General features: G+C 49.1%; 1 protein-coding gene across 1 annotated transcript in view; it reads right to left on the bottom strand.

The window, feature by feature from the left end:
• Positions 1-13063, bottom strand: part of LOC147729535 (motor neuron and pancreas homeobox protein 1-like) — a 138609-nt gene that overhangs the window by 25045 nt on the left and 100501 nt on the right. The window contains exon 3 of the mRNA XM_086958445.1: positions 10540-10700. Coding sequence (XP_086814571.1) covers positions 10540-10700 — 161 coding nt within the window. The remainder of the gene's footprint in view (positions 1-10539; positions 10701-13063) is intronic.

Genomic DNA, 13063 nt, shown 5'->3' with positions numbered 1-13063 from the left:
TTGTCCATCAGGGCTCGGATGTCGTCGGTGGCGGCGATGAGGGCGGTCTCGGTGCTGTGGTTGGCTCGGAAGCCGGACTGTGAGGGGTCGAGGGATCCGTTCGTCTCGAGGAAAGCGGCCATCTGCTTGTTGACGGTCTTCTCGATGACTTTGGCTGGAAACGGGAGGAGCGAGATGGGGCGGTAATTCTTGAGGTCGGTGGGGTCCGCTGTTGGTTTCTTGAGTAGGGCGCTGAGTTCGGCGTGTTTCCAGCTCTCGGGGAAGATGGTGGTGTCGAGGGATGTGTTGATGATGTCTCGCAGGTGGGGTGCGATGACAGCGTCGGCTTTGTTGAAGACGTGGTGAGGGCAGGGGTCGGTCGGTGATCCGGAGTGGATGGAGTTCATCGTGCGGATGGTGTCTTCGGTGCTGATCTGGGTCCAGGCGTGGAGGGTGGTGGTGGGGGGTGGTTGTTCGGTCATGGTGTGCGTTGGTTGGTTGTTGAAGCTGTTGTGTATGTCCGCGATCTTGTTGTGGAAGTATGAAGCCAGGGAGTTGCAGAGGTCTTGCGATGGGGTGATGTCGTTGTTTCCTGCGCTGGGGTTGGAAAGCTCTTTGACGATGTTGAAGAGTTCCTTGCAGTTGTGTGCGTTGTTGTCCAACCGGTCCTTGAATGCTGTTTTCTTGGCGGCGCGGATCAGCTGGTGGTGTTTCCGGGTGGCAAGTTTGAAGGAGGTCCTGTTGTCCGGTGTCGGTTCCCTTCTCCAGACTTTCTCGAGGGCTCGGCAGTTCTTCTTGGAGCTCTTGAGTTCGTCGGTGAACCATGGGGCTTTCTTGCTGCCGGGTCTGCTGGGCGGGGTCCTCAGTGGGGCGAGTTCGTCCGCGCAGTTGCTGATCCACTTCGTGAGGTTGTCGGCGGCCTGGCTGGGGTTCGCTGAGCTGGCAGGAGGGTGCTGGCTCAGGGAGGTGGCGAGCTGGTCTGCTGTGATCTTGTTCCAGCTTCTGCGGGCGGTCTGTTGCTGGTGGTGGTGGGTCGTTGTTTTCTTGAAGGTGAAGTGGACGCAGCTGTGGTCCGTCCATTGAAGCTCTGTGGTGTGGCTGAAGTTGATGTCCTTGCTGGATGAGAAGACAGCGTCGAGTGTGTGTCCGGCGAGGTGGGTGGGGGTGGACACCAGTTGCTTGAGTCCCAGGTTGGTGAGGTTGTCGAGCAGGGTGCTGGTGTTGCGGTCGTTGTTGTTCTCCAGATGGAAGTTGAGGTCTCCCAGGAGGATGTAGTCAGCGGAGGGGAGGGCATGTGGGCTGACGAAGTCGGCGATGTCCTCGCTGAATTGTGTGCGTGGTCCAGGGGGTCGGTAGATCAGGGTGCCTCTGAGGGTGGTGTTCGGGTTGGTGTGGATCTGGAAATGCAGGTGTTCGGCGGTGGTCAGGGAGTTGTCGGTGCTGGTCGTGAGACGGATGGTGCTCCTGTGGATGATGGCGATGCCTCCTCCCATCTGGTTGGCGTTTCGGTCCCTCCGGACGATCTTGTAGCCCTCTGGGATGGCGATGGCGATGTCGGGAGCTGAAGAGGCGTTCATCCAGGTCTCCGTGAGGAAGGCAACGTCTGGAGCTGTGGTGTCGAGGAGGTTCCAGAGTTCGATGGCATGTCTGTGGATGGAGCGGGTGTTGAGCAGGATGCACTTGAGGTGGGTACTGCTGGTGTTCGGCTTGGTGGGTGCTGGTGCGAGGCAGGTCCGGATGCAGGTGAACTTGCAGGCGTGGCAGCTGAAGGGTCCGTGGGTACGTTGTGGAGAGGCTTGATGGCATTCTGGGAGTCGGCCGGTGTTGAGAGCGGTGAGGGTGGCGGCGGAGTACGTCAGGCGGGTCGGTCGGGGTCTTCGTGGGCCAGGGGTCCTGGCGCTGGTCGCGATCCGGTCGCGGACGGGCGTAGACGGGCTTACCTTTGGCGCGCCTTCGGCGCACAATCGGCGCGCCCGCTGCGCGTGACCGCTGCGCGTCCGCACGGTCGCCATTTAAGGCGAAGTGCGCGGGTGGGCGGAGCAGCTGGGAGGCGGGAGCGGGGAGGGAACAGAAGAGAAAAAGGGGCGGGGCCAATGTCGGTGGCGGGAAGCGAGAGCGGAGGGCGGCGAGGTAGGCGGCCAATCAGGAAGGAAACAGGACACGGCACAGGGGATACAAAGAAATTAACAGGCACAAATTTAGGGCAAAACAAATAAAAACGGCAAAATACGCGAGCAGACGGCAGAAACAGACAAGCACAAATTTAGGGCAAAACAAGGAAAAACAGCAAAATACGCGAGCAGACGGCAGAAACAGACAAGCACAAATTTCGGGCAAAACAAATAAAAACAGCACAATACGCGAGCAGACGGCAGAAACAGACAAGCACAAATTTAGGGCAAAACAAGGAAAAACAGCAAAATACGCGCGCAGACGGCAGAAACAGACAAGCACAAATTTAGGGCAAAACAACTGGGAAACCAGAGGGGAGCGACCACGGCGTCAGCGAGGCCGGCGGCGAGGCAGAAGGCAGGCAGAGGGGAACACACGCAGCAGCTGGTGGCCGTGCGGCGCGGGGGTGTCCCACAAGTGGGTCTTCTAGTGGGATTCACAATGGCCTCTGCTGGTAGGATTCACAATGGCCTCTGCTGGTGGGATTCACAATGCCTCTTCTAGTGGGAATCACAATGGCCTCTGCTGGTGGGATTCACAATGCCTCTTCTAGTGGGATTCACAATGGCCTCTGCTGGTAGGATTCACAATGGCCTCTGCTGGTGGGATTCACAATGCCTCTTCTAGTGGGAATCACAATGGCCTCTGCTGGTATGATTCACAATGGCCTCTGCTGGTGGAATTCACAATGCCTCTTCTAGTGGTATTCACAATAGCATCTGCTGGTATGATTCACAATGCCTCTGCTGGTGGGATTCACAATGGCCTCTGCTGGTGAGATTCACAATAGCCTCTTCTAGTGGGATTCACAATGCCTCTTCTAGTGGGATTCACAATGGCCTCTGCTGGTGGGATTCACAATGGCCTCTGCTGGTGAGATTCAAAATGCCTCTGCTGGTGGGATTCACAATGACCTCTGCTGGTGGGATTCACAATGGCATCTGCTGGTGGGATTCACAATGGCCTCTCCTGGTGGGATTCACAATGGCCTCTGCTGGTGGGATTCACAATGCCTCTTCTAGTGGGAATCACAATGGCCTCTGCTGGTGGGATTCACAATGCCTCTTCTAGTGGGATTCACAATGGCCTCTGCTGGTAGGATTCACAATGGCCTCTGCTGGTGGGATTCACAATGGCCTCTGCTGGTGGGATTCACAATGGCCTCTGCTGGTGGGATTCACAATAGCCTCTTCCAGTGGGGTTCACAATGGCCTCTGCTGGAGGGATTCACAATGACTCTGCTGGTGGGATTCACAATGGTCTCTGCTGGTATGATTCACAATGGCCTCTGCTGGTGGGATTCACAATGCCTCTGCTGGTGGGATTCACAATGGCCTCTGCTGGTGGGATTCACAATGCCTCTGCTGGTGGGATTCACAATGGCCTCTGCTGGTGGGATTCACAATGGCCTCTGCTGGTGGGATTCACAATGCCTCTGCTGGTGGGATTCACAATGGCCTCTGCTGGTGGGATTCACAATGGCCTCTGCTGGTGGGATTCACAATGCCTCTTCTAGTGGGATTCACAATGGCCTCTGCTGGTAGGATTCACAATGGCCTCTGCTGGTGGGATTCACAACGCCTCTTCTAGTGGGAATCACAATGGCCTCTGCTGGTGGGATTCACAATGCCTCTTCTAGTGGGATTCACAATGGCCTCTGCTGGTAGGATTCACAATGGCCTCTGCTGGTGGGATTCACAATGGCCTCTGCTGGTGGGATTCACAATGGCCTCTGCTGGTGGGATTCACAATACCTCTGCTGGTGGGATTCACAATGGCCTCTGCTGGTGGGATTCACAATGGCCTCTGCTGGTGGGATTCACAATGGCCTCTGCTGGTGGGATTCACAATGCCTCTTCTAGTGGGATTCACAATGGCCTCTGCTGGTAGGATTCACAATGGCCTCTGCTGGTGGGATTCACAATGCCTCTTCTAGTGGGAATCATAATGGCCTCTGCTGGTGGGATTCACAATGCCTCTTCTAGTGGGATTCACAATGGCCTCTGCTGGTAGGATTCACAATGGCCTCTGCTGGTGGGATTCACAATGCCTCTTCTAGTGGGAATCACAATGGCCTCTGCTGGTGGGATTCACAATGGCCTCTGCTGGTGGGATTCACAATAGCTTCTTCTAGTGGGATTCACAATGGCCTCTGCTAGTGGGATTCACAATGGCCTCTGCTGGTGGGATTCACAATGCCTCTGCTGGTGGGATTCACAATGGCCTCTGCTGGTGGGATTCACAATGGCCTCTGCTGGTGGGATTCACAATGGCCTCTGCTGGTGGGATTCACAATGCCTCTTCTAGTGAGATTCACAATGGCCTCTGCTGGTGGGATTCACAATGGCCTCTGCTGGTATGATTCACAATGGCCTCTGCTGGTGGGATTCAAAATGCCTCTGCTGGTGGGATTCACAATGACCTCTGCTGGTGGGTTTCACAATGCCTCTGCTGGTGGGATTCACAATGGCCTCTGCTGGTATGATTCACAATGGCCTCTGCTGGTGGGATTCACAATGCCTCTTCTAGTGGTATTCACAATAGCATCTGCTGGTATGATTCACAATGCCTCTGCTGGTGGGATTCACAATGGCCTCTGCTGGTGAGATTCACAATAGCCTCTTCTAGTGGGATTCACAATGCCTCTTCTAGTGGGATTCACAATGGCCTCTGCTGGTGGGATTCACAATGGCCTCTGCTGGTGAGATTCAAAATGCCTCTGCTGGTGGGATTCACAATGACCTCTGCTGGTGGGATTCACAATGGCATCTGCTGGTGGGATTCACAATGGCCTCTGCTGGTGGGATTCACAATGGCCTCTGCTGGTGGGATTCACAATGGCATCTGCTGGTGGGATTCACAATGGCCTCTGCTGGTGGAATTCACAATAGCCTCTTCTAGTGGGATTCACAATGGCCTCTGCTGGTGGGATTCACAATAGCCTCTTCTAGTGGGGTTCACAATGGCCTCTGCTGGAGGGATTCACAATGACTCTGCTGGTGGGATTCACAATGGCCTCTGCTGGTATGATTCACAATGGCCTCTGTTGGTGAGATTCACAATGCCTCTTCTAGTGGGATTCACAATGGCCTCTGCTGGTATGATTCACAATGGCCTCTGCTGGTGGGATTCACAATGGGCTCTGCTGGTGGGATTCACAAGGGCATCTACTGGTGGGATTCACAATGGCCTCTGCTGGTATGATTCACAATGTCCTCTGCTGGTATGATTCACAATGGCCTCTGCTGGTGGGATTCACAATGGCATCTGCTGGTGGGATTCACAATGGCCTCTGCTGGTGGGATTCACAATAGCCTCTTCTAGTGGGATTCACAATGGCCTCTGCTGGTGGGATTCACAATGGCCTCTGCTGGTGGGATTCACAATAGCCTCTTCTAGTGGGATTCACAATCGCCTCTTCTAGTGGGATTCACAATCGCCTCTGCTGGTGGGATTCACAATAGCCTCTTCTAGTGGGATTCACAATCGCCTCTGCTGGTAGGATTCATGATGGTCTCTGCTGTTGGGATTCACAATGGTTTCTACTGATGTAATTCACAATGGCCTCTGCTGGTGAAATTCACAATGGCCTCTGAAGGTGTGATTCACAATAATTCTATGCTGGTGTAATTCACAATGGCCTCTGCTGGTGTGATTCACAATAGCCTGTGCCGGTGTAATTCACAATAGTCTCTTCTGGTGTAATTCACCATAGTCTCTTCTGGTGTAATTCACAATAGTCTCTTCTGGTGTAATTCACCATAGTCTCCTCTGGTGTAATTCACAATAGTCTCCTCTGGTGTCATTCACAATAGTCTCTGCTGGTGTATTTCACAATAGTCTTCTCTGGTGTAATTCACAATAGTCTCTGCTGGTGTAATTCACATTAGCCTCTGCTGGTGTAATTCACAATAATCCTTTGCTGGTGCAATTCACAATAGTCTCTTCTGGTGTAATTCACAATAGTCTCCTCTGGTGTCATTCACAATAGTCTCTGCTGGTGTATTTCACAATAGTCTCCTCTGGTGTAATTCACAATAGTCTCTGCTGGTGTAATTCACAATAATCCTTTTCTGGTGTAATTCACAATGGCCTCTCTTGGTGTGATTCACAATAATCCTTTGCTGGTGTAATTCACAATGGCCTCTCCTGGTGTGATTCACAATAATCCTTTGCTGGTGTAATTCACAATGGCCTCTGCTGGTGTGATTTACAAAAGCCTGTGCCGGTGTACTTCACAATAGTCTCTTCTGGTGTAATTCACCATAGTCTCTTCTGGTGTAATTCACAATAGTCTCTGCTGGTGTAATTCACATTAGCCTCTGCTGGTGTAATTCACAATAATCCTTTGCTGGTGTAATTCACAATAGTCTCTTCTGGTGTAATTCACAATAGTCTCCTCTGGTGTCATTCACAATAGTCTCTGCTGGTGTATTTCACAATAGTCTCCTCTGGTGTCATTCACAATAGTCTCCTCTGGTGTCATTCACAATAGTCTCTGCTGGTGTATTTCACAATAGTCTCTTCTGGTGTAATTCACAATAGTCTCTGCTGGTGTAATTCACAATAATCCTTTTCTGGTGTAATTCACAATGGCCTCTCCTGGTGTGATTCACAATAATCCTTTGCTGGTGTAATTCACAATGGCCTCTGCTGGTGTGATTTACAAAAGCCTGTGCCGGTGTACTTCACAATAGTCTCTTCTGGTGTAATTCACCATAGTCTCTTCTGGTGTAATTCACAATAGTCTCCTCTGGTGTCATTCACAATAGTCTCTGCTGGTGTATTCCACAATAGTCTCTTCTGGTGTAATTCACAATAGTCTCTTCTGGTGTAATTCACCATAGTCTCTTCTGGTGTAATTCATAATAGTCTCTTCTGGTGTAATTCACAATAGTCTCCTCTGGTGTCAATCACAATAGTCTCTGCTGGTGTAATTCACAATAGTCTCTGCTGGTGTATTCCACAATAGTCTCTTCTGGTGTAATTCACAATAGTCTCTTCTGGTGTAATTCACCATAGTCTCTTCTGGTGTAATTCACAATAGTCTCTTCTGGTGTAATTCACAATAGTCTCCTCTGGTGTCAATCACAATAGTCTCTGCTGGTGTAATTCACAATAGTCTCTGCTGGTGTATTCCACAATAGTCTCTTCTGGTGTAATTCACCATAGTCTCTTCTGGTGTAATTCACAATAGTCTCTTCTGGTGTAATTCACAATAGTCTCCTCTGGTGTCAATCACAATAGTCTCTGCTGGTGTAATTCACAATAGTCTCTGCTGGTGTAATTCACAATAGTCTCTGCTGGTGTAATTCACAATAGTCTCCTCTGGTGTCATTCACATTAGCCTCTGCTGGTGTATTTCACAATAGTCTCTTCTGGTGTAATTCACAATAGTCTCCTCTGGTGTAATTCACAACAGTCTCTGCTGGCGTCATTCACAATAATCCTTTGCTGGTGTAATTCACAATGGCCTCTGCTGGTGTAATTCACAATAGCCTGTGCTGGTGCTATTCACAATAGTCTCCTCTGGTGTAATTCACAATAGTCTCCTCTGGTGTAATTCACAATAGTCTCTGCTGGTGTAATTCACAATAGTCTCCTTTGGTGTCATTCACATTAGCCTCTGCTGGTGTATTTCACAATAGTCTCTTCTGGTGTAATTCACAATAGTCTCCTCTGGTGTAATTCACAACAGTCTCTGCTGGTGTAATTCACAATAATCCTTTGCTGGTGTAATTCACAATGGCCTCTGTTGGTGTGATTCACAATAGCCTGTGCTGGTGCTATTCACAATAGTCTCCTCTGGTGTAATTCACAATAGTCTCCTCTGGTGTAATTCACAACAGTCTCTGCTGGTGTAATTCACAATAATCCTTTGCTGGTGTAATTCACAATAGTCTCTTCTGGTGTAATTCACCATAGTCTCTTCTGGTGTAATTCACAATAGTCTCTTCTGGTGTAATTCACAATAGTCTCCTCTGGTGTCATTCACAATAGTGTCTGCTGGTGTAATTCACAATAGTCTCTGCTGGTATAATTCACAATAGTCTCATCTGGTGTCATTCACAATAGTCTCTGCTGGTGTATTCCACAATAGTCTCTTCTGGTGTAATTCACAATAGTCTCTTCTGGTGTAATTCACCATAGTCTCTTCTGGTGTAATTCATAATAGTCTCTTCTGGTGTAATTCACAATAGTCTCCTCTGGTGTCAATCACAATAGTCTCTGCTGGTGTAATTCACAATAGTCTCTGCTGGTGTATTCCACAATAGTCTCTTCTGGTGTAATTCACAATAGTCTCTTCTGGTGTAATTCACCATAGTCTCTTCTGGTGTAATTCACAATAGTCTCTTCTGGTGTAATTCACAATAGTCTCCTCTGGTGTCAATCACAATAGTCTCTGCTGGTGTAATTCACAATAGTCTCTGCTGGTGTATTCCACAATAGTCTCTTCTGGTGTAATTCACCATAGTCCCTTCTGGTGTAATTCACAATAGTCTCTTCTGGTGTAATTCACAATAGTCTCCTCTGGTGTCAATCACAATAGTCTCTGCTGGTGTAATTCACAATAGTCTCTGCTGGTGTAATTCACAATAGTCTCTGCTGGTGTAATTCACAATAGTCTCCTCTGGTGTCATTCACATTAGCCTCTGCTGGTGTATTTCACAATAGTCTCTTCTGGTGTAATTCACAATAGTCTCCTCTGGTGTAATTCACAACAGTCTCTGCTGGCGTCATTCACAATAATCCTTTGCTGGTGTAATTCACAATGGCCTCTGCTGGTGTAATTCACAATAGCCTGTGCTGGTGCTATTCACAATAGTCTCCTCTGGTGTAATTCACAATAGTCTCCTCTGGTGTAATTCACAATAGTCTCTGCTGGTGTAATTCACAATAGTCTCCTTTGGTGTCATTCACATTAGCCTCTGCTGGTGTATTTCACAATAGTCTCTTCTGGTGTAATTCACAATAGTCTCCTCTGGTGTAATTCACAACAGTCTCTGCTGGTGTAATTCACAATAATCCTTTGCTGGTGTAATTCACAATGGCCTCTGTTGGTGTGATTCACAATAGCCTGTGCTGGTGCTATTCACAATAGTCTCCTCTGGTGTAATTCACAATAGTCTCCTCTGGTGTAATTCACAACAGTCTCTGCTGGTGTAATTCACAATAATCCTTTGCTGGTGTAATTCACAATGGCCTCTGCTGGTGTAATTCACAATAATCCTTTACTGGTGTAATTCACAATGGCCTCTGCTGGTGTAATTCACAATAATCCTTTGCTGGTGTAATTCACAATGGCCTCTGCTGGTGTGATTCACAATAGCCTGTGCTGGTGCTATTCACAATAGTCTCCTCTGGTGTAATTCACAATGGTCTATGCTGGTGTAATTCAGAATAATCCTTTGCTGGTGTAATTCACAATGGTCTCTGCTTATGTGGTTCACAATAGCCTGTGCTGGTGTAATTCACAATGGTCACTGCTGGTGTAGTTTACAACGGCCTCTGCTGGTGTAATTCGCAATGGCTTCTGGTTGTGTGATTCCATTACACAAGATACCATCATGAATTACACCATTGTGAATTACAACTGCACAGACTATTATAAATGACAGCAGCAAAAACTATTGTGAATTACACCAGCAGGGTTCGTCGTGAATTACACCAGCAGGGTTCGTCGTGAATTGCACCAGCAGGGTTCGTCGTGAATTGCACCAGCAGGGTTCGTCGTGAATTACACCAGCAGGGATCGTCGTGAATTACAATACGAAAGACCATCACAAATTACACCACAGAAGGCCATGTTGAATTACACCAGCATAGGACTGTATCAATTACACCAGTGACGACTATGAGGAATCACTAAGCAGAGGCCATGATGAATTACACCGACAAAGGCCAGCGTACATTCCACTGGGCCTTATCTCGATCAAGTCAAGGTCACAGTTGAGTTGTATCACGTGTTGCAAAGTTCTGTCTTCCCACGTCCACCATCCAAAATCCAATCATCAAGCCAAAGAGATACCAAAATGCCATTTTTGATTTGCCCTTTTCACATTGCAAAGCTAAGATGAACTGTTATGATACTGCGATCATGAGTTACTTCACAGGTGTGTCCTATTTATAGCGCAAATAATCGGTTTACACAGAGAGCAAATTAAGCAACCTTGTAATTAGAGAAAGGACCCTTAGGGACTGGTATACTGCATTCATAGGGATATTGTCTTCTATTTTTTTTTATTTTTACTAAATGTTTTTGCAAACAGTTTAACTACCGTGACTTTTCTATTTATAGGAGTGTGACCCCCAGAGGCCTGCCCCCATAACTACCACAGCATTCCTGTTTATAAGAGTGTGACCCCGGAGGTCTGCCACCAGTATTACCTGCGTCTCCGTCAGCATCAGCGACGTAGCCACCTCGAAGCGCTTTGGCCGGGACAGGTACTTGTTGACTTTGAACTGATTCTCCAGTTCCAGGAGCTGTTGGCTGGTGAAAGCGGTGCGGGGCCGCCGGCACTTCCCCATCAGGCCGGCCTGAGCTGAGGCTGTAGGGAGCAAGAAAAACAATTCTAAGGTGAGGAGCCAAGCTAGAGTCTCATGCCTGTGCATCTGGACAGATGTTGTCTCCACCCTAAACAAATGACATAACAAGTCATCCTACAAGATGCAGGCCTGCCAGTGACTTAAATAGTTGCATGCAATACAGAGGAACAGAGGTAATAGCAGCCCCTTTCTAGAAAGAACCCAAACCAGCAGGATGTAAATAACTGCCCCTGCTCTGCTTGCTGTAGTCCCCAGTGAGACCTCCTTCCCAGCATACCTGCTCATCAGAGTCACAACATGAACTGTAGAGAGCACAGCCTTCACGGTGAGACATTCAGCATATACTACCTTTACTGGCACTGACCACTAGGCTTTCACTATTCTTACAGGTAGCTTTCCCCACACTGGACACTGGACATTCAGTTTTGTCACAGGAAGCCTTCACACAGGAAGCCTTCAAGGCACTGGACATTCAGCGTTACCACAGGAAGCCTACACACAGGAAGCCTTCAAGGCACTGGACATTCAGCGTTACCACAGGAAGCCTTCACACAAAGCCTTCAAGGCACTGGACATTCAGTGTTACCACAGGAAACCTTTACACGCAAAGCCTTCAAGGCACTGGACATTCAGCGTTACCACAGGAAGCCTTCACACAAAGCCTTCAAGGCACTGGACATTCAGTGTTACCACAGGAAACCTTTACACGCAAAGCCTACAAGGCACTGGGCATTCAGCGTTACCACAGGAAGCCTACACACAGGAAGCCTTCAAGGCACTGGACATTCAGCGTTACCACAGGAAGCCTTCACACAAAGCCTTCAAGGCACTGGACATTCAGCGTTACCACAGGAAGCCTTCACGCAAAGCCTACAAGGCACTGGACATTCAGCGTTACCACAGGAAGCCTTCACGCAAAGCCTACAAGGCACTGGGCATTCAGCGTTACCACAGGAAGCCTACACACAGGAAGCCTTCAAGGCACTGGACATTCAGCGTTACCACAGGAAGCCTTCAAGGCACTGGACATTCAGTGTTACCACAGGAAACCTTTACACGCAAAGCCTTCAAGGCACTGGACATTCAGTGTTACCACAGGAAACCTTTACACGCAAAGCCTACAAGGCACTGGGCATTCAGCGTTACCACAGGAAGCCTACACACAGGAAGCCTTCAAAGCACTGGACATTCAGCGTTACCACAGGAAGCCTTCAAGGCACTGGACATTCAGTGTTACCACAGGAAACCTTTACACGCAAAGCCTTCAAGGCACTGGACATTCAGTGTTACCACAGGAAACCTTTACACGCAAAGCCTACAAGGCACTGGGCATTCAGCGTTACCACAGGAAGCCTACACACAGGAAGCCTTCAAGGCACTGGACATTCAGCGTTACCACAGGAAGCCTTCACACACAAAGCCTTCAAGGCACTGGACATTCAGTGTTACCACAGGAAACCTTTACACGCAAAGCCTTCAAGGCACTGGACATTCAGCGTTACCACAGGAAACCTTTACACGCAAAGCCTTCAAGGCACTGGACATTCAGCGTTACCACAGGAAGCCTTCACACACAAAGCCTTCAAGGCACTGGACATTCAGTGTTACCACAGGAAACCTTTACACGCAAAGCCTTCAAGGCACTGGACATTCAGCGTTACCACAGGAAGCCTTCACGCAAAGCCTTCAAGGCACTGGACATTCAGCGTTACCACAGGAAGCCTACACACAGGAAGCCTTCAAGGCACTGGACATTCAGCGTTACCACAGGAAGCCTTCACACAAAGCCTTCAAGGCACTGGACATTCAGCGTTCCCAGAGGAAGCCTTCACACAAAGCCTTCAAGGCACTGGACATTCAGCGTTACCACAGGAAACCTTCACACAGGAAGCCTTTAAGGCACTGGACATTCAGTGTAATCACAGGAAGCCTTCACACAAAGCCTTCAAGGCACTGGACATTCAGCGTTACCACAGGAAGCCTACACACAGGAAGCCTTCAAGGCACTGGACATTCAGCGTTACCACAGGAAGCCTTCACACAGGAAGCCTTCAAGGCACTGGACATTCAGCGTTACCACAGGAAGCCTTCACACAAAGCCTTCAAGGCACTGGACATTCAGTGTTACCAGAGGAAGCCTTCAAGGCACTGGACCTTCAGTGTTACCAGAGGAAGCCTACACACAGGAAGCCTTCAAGGCACTGGACATTCAGCGTTACCAGAGGAAGCCTACACACAGGAAGCCTTCAAGGCACTGGACATTCAGCGTTACCAGAGGAAGTCTACACACAGGAAGCCTTCAAGGCACTGGACATTCAGCGTTACCACAGGAAACCTTTACACGCAAAGCCTACAAGGCACTGGA

Source organism: Lissotriton vulgaris, chromosome 2_1 (assembly GCF_964263255.1).
Source record: "Lissotriton vulgaris chromosome 2_1, aLisVul1.2, whole genome shotgun sequence".
NCBI classification, from domain to species: domain Eukaryota; kingdom Metazoa; phylum Chordata; class Amphibia; order Caudata; family Salamandridae; genus Lissotriton; species Lissotriton vulgaris.
This window is presented reverse-complemented; position numbering and strand designations above follow the sequence as displayed.